The following is a 17,335-nucleotide window of genomic DNA, read 5'->3' as shown; positions in this document are numbered from 1 at the left end:
ATCAAACTTGCGAAGTCTAAATTTACAAGTAGAGGATGCAGGACTGAACTGTGTGTAGGCTACTTAATATTGAGGGAAAAGCCCCAATCAGATAGGCGAATGTCTGCATTCACGCCTCCGTTTTCAGATGTCTCCGTTTTCCCCTATCCACACTGACACGGAGCAGCAGCATTTTAGAATGAAAACGGCCTCTCCAGCATTTTCAAAACGCTCCGTTTTCAGGGCTCGAAAACTCCGGCGTAGTGTGGATGGATGGCTGTAGTGTGGACTGTAGCAAAACTTGTGCATTTTAAAACTAAAACATAGTAGTGTAAACGGGGCCTTAATCTAGACGAGAGTTGTAGTTTGTATGTTCTTTGCTTTTGCAACAATTGAGTCTGCATTTCTCACAGTGTAATATGTTTGAGCTGAACAGATCACAGAATATGAAATAGGTTATGCACTGGGCTTTGCTCTTTGTACTTTGATAACTCAATCAAAGATATATACATTCAATATCGCATAAGGGCATTGAGTATGCATCAATGCTGCCGCCGTATTTGTACAGTGTTTCCAAGACAAAAGCCTTTGAGCTGCACTTAGTCAAGAGCAAAGCCAATGTGAAGTATGCTAGAAACTTTTGTGCTATACCGTTATTGATGATAATAGTCCCTTACTGCACTGACCATAAGCCAAAGTAGCACCAACTTGCACTAAATTTTAGGCTTATGCTAGTTTGGTTGAATAAAATCAGCAAAAATGTAAATGAAGTATGACAACTTGTAAAACTTGTATTATTGTCAGCTAAGTGAATGTTTTTTGAAGTAACTAATAACGGTACCTGATAACATAACAATGCTTGCGCCTCAATGTGCATACTTTCCACCCTAAATTATTGAATTTTAAACATTTTATACCATTTAGATCATAAAGGTGGATATAACAGTGGCCGAGAGAGCTTAACGCGCTGCCATTTAAGAAAGCACATGCAATTACAAAAAACACCAGCAAATAAAGAAATGATCACACGTGTTGCAAATTCTCACAACACAAACAACTGAAGAAATGCACAGCAATTGGTCTCAACACAAACAACTGAATAAATGTGCAGCAATTGGTCACAATAAGACATCCATATCTCAGCAGACTCTGTCATGGTTTTGGGTCCCCTTGAAACATTTCCGTTGTGTTACGTGGATATTTGCAAGTGTCGTGATGTTTGTGTTATGTTTTTGTCTGAATTTTTTACATATTTATCTTTTTTGTAAAAACTACAAAATTGAGTTTGCTTGTCCTTTGATGTGACATCTCTATTTTTTGAAAATGTCCTACAAGTCATGGAGAAAAACTATTTTATTTGTCATTTCATATAAAATAAGTAGCACTATATAGTGATAAGTGTCCAACAATGAAGATGAATCGCTCTCACTCTATTTGTATCTTATTAAAAATTAAAAATCAGTTTAGTAAAAATAAAAAAGCAGTGAAAAAATTAAGTTTTTTAATTTATAAGTTAATGACAACTTTCCTTAAACATCAGACTTAAAGCTACATAAATATAACTATTCTTTAAAAAAATTACCCACTACCCACATTCAATCTATTTTTTTATTCTTTAAAAAAATTACCCACTACCCACATTCAATCTATGAATCTTGCATGTTCAACGTTTATGTAAATTGGGCTGTAAGTGATGATATGATCATTAAAAGCATGTGAACAACCTAGACATCTAAGGTTATTTACATGAAATGATTACAATTGTATTTTTCATCACTGATTTGGGTTGTTACAGGATTGCTAAATGTTAAATAATATATTTTTGTAATAAGTAATATACTTGTTACCTAAGAAGTGCAACGAAATACAGGAGCAACATGTAGGCTTATTCACATATTTTCAGTAAGCCTGGGTTCATTTGCAGGTTACCCTGCATGGTGAACCCTGTTTTGAAACAGCCTGTGTTATGAAAAGCCTTATATAAATACATTTTGACAGGTATTTCTGTGTTGCATGTCCAAAAAAACTTGGCACTTCTGTGTTGCCATTTCAAAAATTCTCTGGTGCTTTTTGGTACATTTAGTGATTTAAAGTTCATTCTCGATTAGTTTTTTACTATTTGAGATTAACAAAATTCTTGTTAATGTTGAATGATAAAGTTAGGATAAGTGTTATTTAGATTTGCATGCACAGTTTTTTTAACATACAGTTGAAGTCAGAATTATTAGCCCCCCTGTTTATTTTTTTCCCCAATTTCTGCTTAATGGAGAGATTTCTAAACATAATAGTTTTAATAGCTCATCTCTAATAACTGTTTTATTTTATCTTTGCCATGATGACAGTAAATAATGTTTTACTATATATATTTTCAAGACACTTCTATACAGCTTAAAGTGACATTTAAAGGCTTAACTAGGTTAATTAGGCAGGTTAGGGTAATTAGGCAAGTAATTGTATAACGATGGTTTCTTCTGTAGACTATCGAAAAAAAATTGCTTAAAGGGGCTAATCATTTTGACCTTAAACTGGTTCATAAAAAATTTAAAACTGCTTTTATTCTAGCCGAAATAAAACAAATAAGACTTTCTCCTGAAGAAAAAATATTATCAGATATACTGTGAAAGTTTCCTTGCTCTGTTAAGTATCATTTGAGAAATAAAAAATTATATATATAAAAATTCAAAGGGGGGCTAATAATTCTGACTTCAACTGTATGTAATACAAATTAGGGATCTCCGATATTGGAAAAATCTTACATTGTGATATTTTGTTGTTTTGTGATATGCATTGCGATATGAATACATTTTCATCAAATAGCTTTCATAACTCTATTTGGAAAGAAATAATTAATTTATACTAATTGTAATGATTCTTCAGCGGAGTGAATCATACACAGTAAAAACCAGTAAGTTAAGATAATTCAAACCATTTGAGAAAACTGATTGCAACAAACCATTTAAGTGCAAAAACTGATCCTAATGAATACTGTGAACTTAATCCATTTGAGTACATGAAGCAATTTGAGCACAGTAAAACCCAACAAATGAAGCTTGTAGCAATCGGTTTCCTCAAAGTTTGAGTTGCCTTAACTTTTTGGGTTTTACAGTACTCAGTTGGTTTAAGTTAAATTACTAATCTATGAGTAGTGTGCACTTACTCCATTTATGTTGAAGTAATGAGATATTTAATTAACTCATTACCTTCAACACTGAGTTCAAAACTCTTTTCAGATGAGTAGAAATAACTTTCAGTAAAATTTGAGTTGACTACACTCTATACATTTGATAAACTTGCCTTTGGTTTTTTGGTTTGGTTTTACAGTGTACAAAACATACAAATTACAAGCCTATTAAAGACAAAAGGTGAAATAAAGTGTTTTCTGGGGAGTGTAACAGTATTCTGGTACAGAAATTGATTAATCAAATGTAAAAACACTGGATAGTCTTATAAATTGCATAAATAATTCAATACAATTCATCTTTATTAAAGTTAAATTATTACAAGTTACTCACACAGTCATCATAGGCCTTAAAACACATGCAAATGATGAACATTTATGATTAAACTTTGAAGTGACTCCCTAAATCTCACAACTGTTGTTTCTGGTAACTATAATTCAGACTCAACATTCTACATCCTGTGATGTGACTATTGCAGATGCGAGCTTTGGACATATTGAAGCTTAAACTATAAACTGTGCATCTACAAATAGCAAATGGTCTACTAAACATTTGTTTTTTCCATTGAGGATTGATTCAGCAATCAAATTTAAATTGTGAAATTCAAAATGAAAGGGCACATATTCAATAATAAAATAAAGCATGTAAGATATAAATGCGTATGTAAATAAATGTTTGAGATGATCATAGCATATGGCACCTTCAGGTTCATCACTGAGCATTTTCGGCAGGTGCTCTTAGCAGCACCCCATTCTACCACATCTCTGAAGTGTTTCCAGTCCTCGCCGATATTGAAGTGCACTTAAACACTGCTCTGACTCCACGCTGTGCAGACAGCCTCCGTCTCCAGCTTCAAAGTCGTTATTAGTCCGCTGACCCCACCCTAATGACTTTCTAAACTGCGGCGTGTCAATATCTGTGTATAAAGTGAAATTAGTTCTAGTCTCCAGCACTGAGGCTCTCTGCAGCCGGCTGGTATTCAGCAAGTTAATCGGGGTTGAATGGTGTGACATTACTCTCCTCTCACCCACTACAAGCGTGTCCATCCCTGCCTGCCAGCCAAATATTAGTGGGGAAGTCACACGCTAAAATATTCCTTTGAAGGAGAGGCTGCACGTTTATGAGCGATGTAGCGGAAAAGGAAGAAATGCAGAAATATATGGGTCGTTCAGCACGGAGAGAGCTTCCAAAGACAGGCGAGGTTGAAGATCAGCTGTTGTATGGTTTGAAGATATGCAGAATACGATTCGCCGGATTACCGGCTGCTTTTAAACTTGCATTTTTAAGTCTGCACTTGACAACACTGCTTTGATGCCATCTTAATGTATACGAAGAGGAAATAGCATTTGACATTTTGGAATGTTTTTTTTCTTTTTGGTTATTTTATGGAAGTAACATGTAGAGGAATATTGGCGGAGTAGATTAGCCACACAACAAAATTTCTTTTATTTGACTGTTTCAGCTTCCACCCAGGGTCCTGGGAGCGAGTTGCCAATGAGGAGATGTGGCAGGCCAGGTAAAACAATTGTTACTGCTATCATGACTTTGTTAACGCTTAATATGTAGATGCGTGTATATATATATTTTGGTTCTATTTTCCATCATAATCTAGGATGAAGACAGCCTTTTTCCTGTTTGACCTGGCTGAGAATGCGGAGAAAGACCAGCAGGCTCGCCTTTATGAGATTTCCTACAAGGTAAGTTAGACATTACATTATAGACTACCTGACAAAAGTCTTGATGTCGATCCCAGTTGTAAGAGCAACAAATAATGACTTCTAGTTGATCATTTGGAAAAGTGGCAGAAGGTCTATTTTTTTGATAAATCATCTGTTGAACTGCATCCCAATCATCACAAATACTACAGAAGACCTATTGGAACCCGCATGGACCCAAGATTCTCACAGAAATCAGTCAATTTTGGAGGAAAAGTCATGGTTTGGGCATACATTCATTATGGGTGCATGCGAGAAATCTGCAAAGTGGATGGCAACATCAACACCCTGAGGTATCAAGACATTTGTGTTGCCCATTACATTACAAACCACAGGAGAGGGCAAATTCATCAGCAGGATAGCGCTTCTCATTCTTCAGCCTCCACATCAAAGTTCCTGAAAGCAAAGAAGGTAAAGGTGCTCCAGGATTGGCCAGCCCAGTCCCCAGAAATGAACATTATTGGGCATGTCTGGGGTAAGATGGAGGAGGCATTGAAGATGAGGGGGGGGGTTTTCTCCACACCACCACCAGTGTGCAGCATCTTGGATGACGCGACGGCAGCCACAGCTAAAGGTGGAGTGGAGAGACAGTGATCGAGCCAATTCGGTGGATGGAGATGATTGGGAGGCCATGATGGGTAAGGGCTGATGGAGGGAATTTGGCCAGGACACCGTAATTACACCCCTACTCTTTTACGAGAAGTGCCATGGGATTTTTAATGACCACAGATAGTCAGGATCTAGGTTTAACGTCCCCTTCACCTTTACTGGGGCATTAGGATTCACACAGACCACAGGTTGAGCGCCCCCTGCTAGCCTCACTAACACTACTTCCAACAGCAACCTAGTTTTCCCATGTGGTCTCCCATCCAGGTACTGATCAGGCTCAGCCCTGCTTAGTTTCAGTGAGTAGCTGCTCTTGGGCTGCTAGGTGATATGGCTGTGGCAATATTATAGACACGAGTACGTTGATGGTCTTTTTTTTTTTTTTTTACTGATTTAGGTGGTTACTGGATTGCTAAATATTAAATAATAGATTTTCACATTTGTAAATTTACTGATCATTTACTCTCCCTCAAGTGGTTTTAAAGCTGTTGAACACAAAATAATATATTCTGAAGAATGTTAGAATCTGGTAATCATGTACTTCCATAGTAGTCAAAAAACATACAATGGAAGTCAATGTCTGATTTCCCAAAATTCTTAATTATATCTTTATATTTTGTGTTCAACAGAAATAAACTCAAAACATTTTGGAGCAAATAGTGGATGAGTAAATAGTGACAGAATTATCATTTTGGTTTTAGGGTGAACTATTGATTTAAGGCATTTATGTGCTTCATTAGATTACAATTTTCTTTAGCTTTTTCAGTTTTTTTTCCATATGTTCAGTTCTACTATTTTCTTTTTAGCTGATGATTTCATTCCTATTTTAAACTTTAATATTTACATAATTTTTTAGATTAACAATTGCCCATTGCTATATTTTGATAGAATAGTCACTATCCAAACTCCCAATTCACAGCAATCTGCATGTTTTTCATGTTATTAACAGGAGAAACACTGAGTAGCATGACAGTGCATGGCAAAGCAGCTCTAACTCAGCATTATACACATAATCAAAGCCTAAAACGTAAGCTTACCTAAAACCTTCAGCACTTTTCTTTTACCACCTTCAGTAAATGCAAATCTTGTTTTCAGCATGATGTGTCATGAACATCTTTGTAGGCTAATTGCAGTTTTGTAAATATGACAGCAATTGGTGATATGATGGTTTTTGCTGTTTATATTAACTACTTTGAAGACTTGTAAAGATATTAGCCCCTCTCACACAGTGATACTGGTAAATATCCAGAAAACAATTCCGGAATGACTTTACCGGTAAATTTAAAAAGCGCTGTTCACAGAGGCAATGACGTTACGGAGTTTTTCGGAAAAGCCCATTCACATATACATTCCAAAGTACAGGTAAATTCTGACATAATTAACCAGAAATGAGCTCTAAACGCCAACTGAAGGAAGCAGAGCTTGAAGGTAAACAAACATTGGCTTATCATAAGCATTTTATCAATATTTGTTTTACACAGTTGGCATTAAGAAGGAACATAGAAACGTTATCTGACTAACATCTAGCAGCTAAATGTGTCTGGAAAAATATTCAAAGGCTTTTATTTTCATAAACAGCGAGGATGTGAATGCGTCTGAATGTTCTGATTGGCTGAACTACACTTCTCACATCAGCGTGTTCTAAGTGTGAACGTACTCTTTCCGGCAATTTTCCTTCTGCGTTCACACAGCGCAGCATTCCGGGAATTTACCAGTAATGTTACCACTTTTCTTTCCTGAAAATTGCCAGAACTAATTTACTGGTATTTTCAAAAAGGGCCTGTTCACACATATAGATCTTTCCGGAAAATTGCCAGTAATTTTCCCGAAAGGTCTGTATGTGTGAAAGGGGCTATTAAATTTTTTCTTTACTAGTTATACATATTTTACACCTCTCTATTTTTTTTTCAACAGCTTTATTGTCAAATTGTGGATGCCCAGGTAGACTACCCAGCAAACTGGGATAAGAACCTGGCTCTTGCTGCAGAACGTCTACTGCAGTCAGGGGGCAGAGGTTATGGTTTAGATTCCCTTATGAGTCGCAGCATCCGCCACTTCAGCCGCTACATTAAGAGGGAACCCAGCGATCCCCAGAGCAAGGCCATCCGCTCCATCATCACACACCTCAGGAAAGAGCGGGACAAATTCAGAGACAGACAGAAAGGTTGAGACAGGAAGTCACAGAATTGTCTGAAACAACGCATAGGTGTAGATGGCATGAAAAGGTAAGAGGGAGAGAAACAAATATATAGAACGCATCAAAGCACAAATTGCGACAAACAATGTTGTGTATTAAAAAGCACAGACAAATTCACCAGCAGGCCATGGTCTTTGGAAATATGTGCCTCAGCCTACTTTTTTTTGCAAAAATACGTTACTCTTGGTAGGTTCCGTTGCACGTTTCAGATGACAAGTCCACTAGATACATTTTTGCAAATCTGAGAAACATTACTTAAGTATGTTTTGTTGTAGTTTTCAGATACATGTCATTCTTGCTTGTATATGACCACAAGAAGGTGGGCCTTCTAGCATATTACTGACCTAAACCCTTGCCTAAACCCAACCAATAGTGTTTAAAAAAGCAAATGTAAGAGAAAAGTGCACATTGTTTGTATATCTTTTGTGGAATGGTGCTTCAGCATACCTGAATCCTAGAGCCTGCATCACAAGTACAGCACCATACAGAGTGAGATACTGAGCAAACTGACCACACTAGAGACATTGTTGATATGAAGATAAAAGATTAGGCAAACTTATTTAATTTTCAATCATAGACAAAGTTTTGTGGTATATATTTGCTGTTGTGTAAAGAACTGCACAAAAATAGTTCTTTATTCATTGATAATGTGTCTCTGTAAATAACATTTGTGTGAAAAGGAAAAAAAGCTGTTGCCATCGTAGTTGAGCCCCATAGCAGTCTTTTTAGCTAGAACATGCAGCCAAATGTATTTTCCAGTGAGCCCCTCTTGAATATGCTTGTTTTTATGCTGGGATCTTTTATAATGTACAATATAAGCTACTAATACAAAACCACATCAGTGTAAATTTAGCGGTTAATTTAGTTATCAATATATATTGGTTATATTACAGTGCAGAAATAATTTTTGTTTCCTCAATTGCTAAATTCCAACACCCAAGACTAGGAATGTCCAGATCTGATCACATGATCATAAATCGGGCACGATCTCTTGGTTTTAGACTCGATCGGAATCGGACATTACCTCTCAATCAGGACTCGAATATGCATTGTGGACCGAGAGCCATGAGGGTGTATGAGGTGGGTGGAGTGAGTGAGATAATCAGAAACACCTGGACCTGCCTCCAGTCTCACGAAGGAGCCCTGGAAGCTAAAAGGAGGAGAGACGCTAGTGCTAGACGGGAGAGGACCAGACCTGGACGTTTTGCTTTTGGTTTTTAGGTTGACAGCAGTCTCCATCAGGAGCTGCCATCTGTTTTATTTTTTCATTATTAAACCATTTAAAAGTTTTTTTGGTTCTACACCTCCTTCTTCCCAATGGCCAGGTGGCCATCAAACTTAATTACATATATATATATATATATATATATATATATATATATATATATATATATATATAAAACCCCAATGTGTGCCCTATTTGAGGTTTCTACAGTGAAGGGACATGAACCTCTGAACTGAATCTGAAGTGGAACTCTAATGGAATGTGCTCCATGTGTGTGTGTTTCTCTTGTAATAATTTTTTACACTTTAATGTCCGTTGTGTGGATGATCAAAGGTATCCTGAACCACTCATCCCACCTCTTTCCATCCCGTTCTTTCTTATTTTTTTGGATTTATCATCTTTTGCCACCCGCTGTCATGGAAGTCCTCCTCTCACTTTAGGATCACAAAGGTCTGAGATTAAGATTAAGAAGGGTGGGGGGTACATTTGGGCACAACCATGAGAGATTAAGAATGACCCATTAATCTGGGACAGATTTGAAAATTCTGCATCCTTTTCACTGTCTCTTTTTCTGCTTTGTCTACCCCATCATCTTCCAAAACAGCTCTGGATTCTCTTTCATGTTAAGGTCTTCAACAGAGGGACCCCCAGTGAGTTGGGTATCTATTTAATTGAAAGCTATTATAATACTCTAAATTAATTTTTGTTTATTTGAAATGTTTGTGATGTGATGGAATAGCGCAATGACCAATGTGAAATTTGAGTCATAAGACAAAGTAATTTCAAAAACATTAAGGTCCCGTATACTTTAACCAAAGTCCTTTTTCGTTCTTCATTTGAGGTTGAGTGAAGGTATACTGTTTTCTGCACTGCAGTATCCTCACATGTACCCTAAACACATCAATGGTGGCTCAGAGAAAAGATCGCTTTCATTTTCTACAAGATGCATTACGTCTATATTTTGTTTTCTAACTGCTGCAGAAAGACACCAGATGCCATCGCTGATGTGCGCAAACTCCTAAAAAAGATGTGGCGATGAGGTGGGGTTCTTGTCCGGTGTATGACCACCTCTGAATCTTTAAAAATTCTCTTCAAGTGATCATACAAGTAGGGATACATCTGAACCAGCTCAGCTACTTCAAATACACGTTTCACTGTATTCATGTGGTTTGGATGCTGTTTTCCTCCGAGTGAGAAACTGATCGGGGGAAGAAATTGCAGGTCAAAGAAGGGTCCAGAACAAGCTCACTGATTGTGTATTTGCCATGGACAAATGGTTGCTCAAAGTCCACCAAATGTTAGCTTTGGTGATCTGTTTCAACCTGCCTGAACGAACTCAAAAAGAACTTTGTTTCAGATGGATTTTGTATTAAGTTACGTCATTTCAGTTTCTTCAAAGTATACTGGGGCGTTGAAGGACTTTCATTTACCATTAGCTGATTTCTATTCATGAAGAATGGCTTCATCCAGAGTTCAAGATGTCAGCTACACCTTATCACAACATATATAGCATCTCCCTTTTCATGTACATTCATGTCTTCTGCCACTGAGCTTCTTTTTTCCCCCGTCCCTTCCTGTCCCTGTTTTTGCCTCTCTCTCATCTGAGGGATTGTGTGAACCCATGGAATCGCCGTGACCGTGGATGCAGGCAGGGAGCCACGGCAACACTGGAATGTGGGGTGCCTGAGCAGATAAGAGCTGAGAACTCAGCCAGAGAGAGAGGGAGCAAAGACAAGCTAGCGAGAAGTAATTAAGTACATAGGATGGTGTATATGGCACGATAGGAAGGAGTTAGACAGGAGGTGCTAGAAAGAGGCGAATGGACACTGACAAGACAGAAATGAAATCGCAGCTAAGAGACTTGGAAACAAAAGAGGGAAGGTAAGAGAGAGGCCTGCGAATGGCAAACACTGAGAAAGAGCCAAAGAGAGCAGTGCAGATTCATACAAACACACACACACACACACACACACACACATAACATGGGAAGCCAGCCTTATTCCTCTTTGCATTTCATTTACATCCCTGGCTGTATCGACCAATCGGATTGGGAGCAAAGCCCGAGGCTTAGGAGGGGAATAAAAAGACAAAAATGCCTTCGCTGCTCTCATCCCTCTCTGATAATACCCCCTCTGTTTCTCCTTTCTCCTCCGCACCCGGAGAGAAGTAGATACTGTCCGAAATGCCATAGCAGAAGCGACACCTCCGCTCCCTGTGCTTTGCCGATAGACCTCGCCAGCAGCGGGCCTGAATAGGGGGCTTTAGCTGCGGGGCCAATCTCCTCTACTTCCTCCTGCTGAGGGAGTAGAGGAAGGGATGGAGGAAAGCAGAGTAGGGTGGAGGGAATGGAGGCACAATATGTGAAATTGGCCATAATGCGCGTGTCACATTGCAGACTGGAAGAAATTAAACTTGTCCAGTGTGGCAGATAGCTCCCTCTTTAAACAGAAGAGCATCACTTTTTGGGTTGTGTCTTTTGCTGTCCAGTTAGTCAATGTATTATCAGATGCACATTAGTTTAAAGTGTCCAGTTCTGCAGGGTTTAGCTCTTCAAACACATTTGCCTGGATGTTTTGAGAAATTTCGTTGCTGGTTTATTGTTGATCAATGACCCGTTTCCACTGAGTGGAATGGTTCGGTACAGTGCACAACACATTTATGTCCACTTGCAATGTCAAAGGTACCAAAAAGGCAATGTTACCACTTTTTGGCAACCTTTTCAAAGGGTATCTAGCACACCAGAATGGTACGTGAAGGGTCTAGCTAGACTCACTGCTGAATGCTATTGGTTTACAGAGAAGTATCATCAGCACGTGCAAGAAGCTAAGGGAATGACAACACAGGAAGCAACATTTTTAACTACACAGCCGAGACATGACACCGTAATAACAAGTGACTGGTTGCAGCAATCAACCATGGTGCACCTTAACAAAACTTGTCTTCTTCTTTTAACAAACAGCCACATGCCAATAAGCTAGAAAAGAATCTGTTGAATGTCATCCATTGTTGTTCACGAGGGTGCCGTGTGGAAAGGGTGAGTGGTGCCACTTTCTATATTCTCCCACAAAAGATATGTGAATGATAAGTATGGCTTTATTCAATTCATGTTAATTTCTATAGCGCTTTTACAATGTAGATTGTGTCAAAGCAGCTTAACATTGAAGTTCTAGTAAATTGAAACGGTCAGTCCAGTTTTCAGGGTTGCAGTTTAGTTCAGTTCAGTTCAGTGTGGTTTAAATTTAAAGTACAAACACTAAAGAGCAAATTCATCGGTTCGTAGCTCCACAAGTCCCAAACCAAGTAAGCCAGTGTCGACTGGCAAGAAACCAAAGTACACCGATTGACAAAAGTGAACGAAAAAACCTTGAGAGAAACCAGGCTCTGTTGGGCAAGACCATTTCTCCTCTGACCTAACTTCCTGTGCAGAGCTGCAGTCTAGGCACCAAAGGCTAAAGAACACTGGACCTTTGCACCTTACAATTGCACCTTTTCACCTTATTTTTTGAGAAACAATGACTTTGATCGATACATTCTGTCATACCCAAAAGGGTACAGCTGGCAGTGGAAACGCAAGCCTGATCAAGGTGAACCATACTGTACTGAACCGAACCGAATCAGACCACTCAGTGGAAACAAGGCATTATTAAGGTTAGAAGATAATGGCCTTCCAGGATCTGGAGTAGGAGTGAACATCCTGATTCTAGTGTAACTCAGTAAACAATTTCCAAAATTATACTTTCTCTTTCTGTCAGATGAAAACCATTGTTAAAGAGCCAAAGAGAGCACTCCAGTGTATCGCTTCTGTTTTTGTCCCCACAACCAAGGCCTTAAATCCTCAAGACCTGCTGTCTACCACACCATCTCCCCACCACCCCTCTTCCTAATGTCCGCCTTCTCCATCTCCTCATCCCTCTCTTTAATAAACCTCTGAACAATGAAAGGAGATATGAGAGGGATTAGGCAGAGGCAGGGATTGGGTCTGTCTCCATTTCTCTGGATTGATTCTTGAACCTTTGTTTAATCCCTGGCCCGGGACCACATAGCTGTGGTTGACTCTCTCAGCTGGGCTGTTAAAAGCTGGCTGGGGGGGTGGAGAAATGAAAATTATGGGCTGCTGTAATGGGTGTGATACTGAACAGCTCATGTCCTGTGGTGGGTCCTAGTGTCTTTGGGAAGCCCTGATAGGAATGAGGCCATAGAAGAGCTATTGAGGGAATAGATGAATGGTTTTCACTGCCTAGAATGCTTCTACACAGTAGATTGACTCTTTGAAGATTTCAGTTTAAGATGTGTTTGAGTGTTTGAATGCCTGTTTTCACCTGAAGACCTAACCGCATTCTCAATATGGCAATTTTCTAGAGCGACAGCATCATTCAAATGAACTCATTCATCAATTTTCCTTTAGCTTAGTCCTTTTATATATCAGGGGTCGCCACAGTGGAATAAATCGCCAACGTATGCAGCATATGTTTTATGCAGCGGATGCCCTTTCAGCTGCAACCCAGTACTGGGAAACACCCAGTACTGGGACTCTGGTGTCCAAAGCATAGAGTTCTTTATTGTTGTATCTTATACCCTTATGTACTCATTTACACACACTATATTAGTCCACTGATATAGTCCGTATATTGAAGGAAATAAGTACTTAAAGGGAGAATGTTGTACAATAATTATTGCTGTTCATTGTGGGATTGAGTGCACTTCAGAACGCCCACTATGGCTTCAGACACCACTACAAATGGCTACCCCCTCAAATAATGCACAATTAGGGTATAATGGTGATAAAAGTCACCAGGGCAGTGGCCCACTATGAGCAGGGGTAAATAGACAGCACACACATAGAAGAGTTTAAGAACTTTGGAGTTATTTAATAACCTACTCACACCTGCAGTTCTCCACCTATGTACGTCCAGCGTTCTTCAGCCTTTGGCGCCTAGACTGCAGCTCTGCACAGGACGTTTGGCAAGAGGAGGAATGGTTGTACCCAACTGAGCCTGGTTTCTCTCAAGGTTTTTTTTTTCCTTCACTTTGTGTCAATTGGTGAAGTTTGTTCCTCACCGCTGTCGCCACTGGCTTGCTTGGTTTGCGACTTGTGGAGCTGCGCATTGATGGATTTGCTCTTCAGTGACTTTCAGCAGAGAAATTTAAACCACACTGAACTGAACTAAACTGAACTTCAATTCAGAAAACTGGACTGACACAGTTTCAATTTACTAGAACTTCTATGTTAAGCTGCATTGACACAATCAACATTCTAAAAGCTCTATAGAAATAAACATTCATCTTGAATTGAATATTTAGACCTTTATCACTCACAAACACTGCTTTTAAGGCCAGAGTATATGTAATATCTGTCTACACCCTATTGTTTATTCAGCTTGAGCAACAGGCCTAGCTGTGACAAGACCATTGTCATCCTTTTGGAATATCAAAAGATACTAAAGACACTATGACCAATATCCGTTCATAAAAGATCCTTTGGCTTTGCAGCTTAACAGCATTGAATAGCCTCATTTTCTGATGCTTGTATGAATTTATTTAAATAATGGTGAGGTAAACTCACAAATTAAACACCTTTATGAATGCCCGCAGGCTCTGAAAAAAGGACGTCTCATTGTACAGAAGAACCCCTCAGAAAGGCTGAGATGATATCTTACCTTTCAAGTGAGTGGATGTGTGTTTGTGTGTGTGCCCAGAGCAGTGTTTCCAATTAAACGGACCTGTCTTCCTTCTCCCTCCGGTTCTAATTTTGTGCCACATTAAAGGAGTGCGACGCCATTGAGGACACAGAGCCACATTTTCATAATTTGCTGCCTCAATGTGCTCGCATCTGCGGCTGTGAATGCATGCCTCAGGAAGAAGAAGAGCCATCTTCCACTGAGCAAGAGGAACAATATTCAGATGTAGCTGCTCAATCACATATGTTTTCTCTCATTTACTGCACTATAGTGTATTTAAAGTCTACCTTTCAAGCATTAAATGATCATATCTTTTAATGGTTTGTTCACCCTCACCCTTTATGGTTCTCCTGAATGATGTACAGGGGCAGAAGTCAAGCCGATTGTCGATGTGCCTTTCTACAGAATGAAAGGATACCATGTCCACTGGTCTTCATAGTCTTCCATTTCTTGGAATACCAAGTAACCAAGTGCAATGACATGATAATTGCAGTGGAGAGAAAATGTTCAGTTTCTAAATATTTATTTTTGTCTAAAGTAAACTCTAAGAGTATCAAATTATGTGATAAAATACCAGCTGCATCCATAACCGCCTCGACGATGGTCAATCAATGGATTAACCAAGAAAAAGGTTACAGCGTGTTTTAGTTTCATTGGTTTACAATTCATATTGCAACAAACATTTAATCAGGGATTGCTTGGTTGACACTTTTTCATCATTTCTTGTGGAAAATATTTGTTAGGGGCTTAAACGGATGAATCACGTTTTGAAAAGTTTACATTTCCACCCTGACAGACAGGAGCTAATCGCAGCATTGGGGAAACATTGGGAAAATGTTCCATAATGGGCAGACACCGGCTAATCTAAAAAGCTCCCCATTTACAAATGGAAATCCCAGGATCCAATTGGGCTAATGAAGAGAGTTGAGCGGGATAATACGATGTGCTGTAATGCTGTGTAAGAGGCCTGTAATGTTGTGTTGGTGGTGAAGCCTCTGTGCTATGAGTTGTGTGACTGACTGGAGAGACTTCCAGAGCCCCAAGGCCTGGCTGCGGCTCTCGGTGCCTGCTTGAAGAGACCTCTTCCTGGTAGGATCTGTCTTGCTCACCCTTCTGGAGGAGGAGGGAATTCGGCATGCTGAAGTAGTGCAGAATGGACTCTCCTCTGATCTCTTGCCCCATCCGTTCCTACTGTTCTCCATCTGTTTTTCAGTTGTAGACGTGGGTTTGAACAGAAAATGAACTGAATGAGTCCGTTCTGTACACTTTCGGTCTTTCTTCATGTGTTGCTTGCTCTTGCTTGTTGTCCTGCTTGTGCTTGTTTTTCTAGTTCTGTACTGTTCGTACAATGAAACATTAATGGTAGGTAATAAGAGTATGGTACTTCTTATATCACTTTGATTCGGAAAAAAGGAGCATTTTTTGGAACGGGTCTATTTTCTGCCCTGTTTTGGTATGATTGACTATCATTATTGGCATTATTACAAACTACTTTAAAATTTTGAAAGGACAGAGTTGTGCCCACCAATGTTATAGTCCACATGAAACTGAAGTTACTGAGATTTTTATGTGGATGTGCTTCCAACTGAAACTAAATATGGGTATAGGGTTTACTTTTTGCACATCATTCCCTCATAGCAAACTAATGGTAAGAGGTGCATGGTTAAAAAAAGTTGTCCCTGAAGTTATTAACAGAGAAGGACCGCCACCCCAAACGTGGAAGGAAATGGCCAGACTTGGATTGTAGATTATCCAAACAAACCATTTTTAGTGGATTAACTTGCATTATTGCAAGAATTTTTGCATTATCATAGAATTTTTATTAACAAAATATTTTTAATAAAAAAAACAGATACAATGCACCCAATGGAGCTAGTGACGTCAGTGGTAGGGTTAGGAGTGGGAATTAAAAAGCATTGCATGCAGCTCAAATTGCAACTGCATCCAGACCTCTCTCCAAAAAAGATAAAAAAAAAATAAAAAAGGTGTCTAATGAAATTTTTAGGTGTTGTAGTTTTGCGGACCTTATATTTGTATTTTATAGACACTGCTGTCCATGTTTTGTTTTAAAGGGGCATTTCACATTTCCACTTTTCACAACTCAAACTGTCTCATTACAAATCAAGCATAATGGCTTTGTACTGGCTTTGTGGCAAAATAAACGCATACTTATCTGTCCATTCAACTTTGAACTGTCGATTATCTTTGTCAAGTTTTCTTTACTGTGTGACCCACATTTTCATCCATTCAAATGATCGATTTGCTGCAGTGCATTAAAGCAGGTATGTGCCTGTGCAATTAGTCTGCTTTATCATGTGTAGCCTCGTTTAATCACTGGATGTCATGACAACAGAGTCACGCAGGAAAACTTTTAATATTTTGCCTTTGATTTTATTTTGGCCTGTATTTTTAAAACAAAAATACAAACAACTAAACTGTGGATTTACAAGGTTTATGCATTTATCAATGAAAGAAATCCACAATTTGAATCCTTTACGCATGGTCTTGCAATATGAACTAGAGTCCGGTCCGGATTGAATACCCTCGCGGTCCGGATCCAGACTTTGAGAAGTCCTGTCCTAAAGAATAACAATGTGCACAAGACTTTGATTTTCACAGATTTAGGGTGTACTCACACTAGGCACAGTTGTCTTGAACCATGCTCAGGTGCGATTGTCCCTCCCCTCTCCTCTTGGCCTTCAATCACACAGTAATTGTACTTCAGAGCCTGAACACGCTTACGTTATCAATGATGT

The 17,335-nt window shown here is 39.0% G+C and overlaps 1 protein-coding gene across 3 annotated transcripts in view; it reads left to right on the top strand.

Annotated features, from left to right (window-relative positions):
* tmem260 (transmembrane protein 260) overlaps window positions 1-8,965 on the top strand; it is a 65,070-nt gene extending 56,105 nt beyond the window's left edge. For 2 of the 3 annotated variants that reach the window (XM_056477539.1, XM_056477538.1), the window contains exons 15-17: window positions 4,621-4,674; window positions 4,771-4,855; window positions 7,394-8,512. In XM_056477539.1, the coding sequence (XP_056333514.1) occupies window positions 4,621-4,674; window positions 4,771-4,855; window positions 7,394-7,648 (394 nt within the window). In that variant the 3' untranslated portion in view covers window positions 7,649-8,512. Of the gene's footprint in view, window positions 1-4,620; window positions 4,675-4,770; window positions 4,856-7,393; window positions 8,513-8,677 lie in introns of those variants that run through there. The other variant, XR_008839273.1, reaches the window with a different exon arrangement.
* The last annotated feature ends 8,370 nt before the right edge of the window (window positions 8,966-17,335 follow it).

Source organism: Danio aesculapii, chromosome 17 (assembly GCF_903798145.1).
Source record: "Danio aesculapii chromosome 17, fDanAes4.1, whole genome shotgun sequence".
NCBI classification, from domain to species: Eukaryota; Metazoa; Chordata; class Actinopteri; order Cypriniformes; family Danionidae; genus Danio; species Danio aesculapii.
Note: the sequence above shows the minus strand (reverse complement) of the source record. Positions and strands in the feature narration are given on the sequence as shown.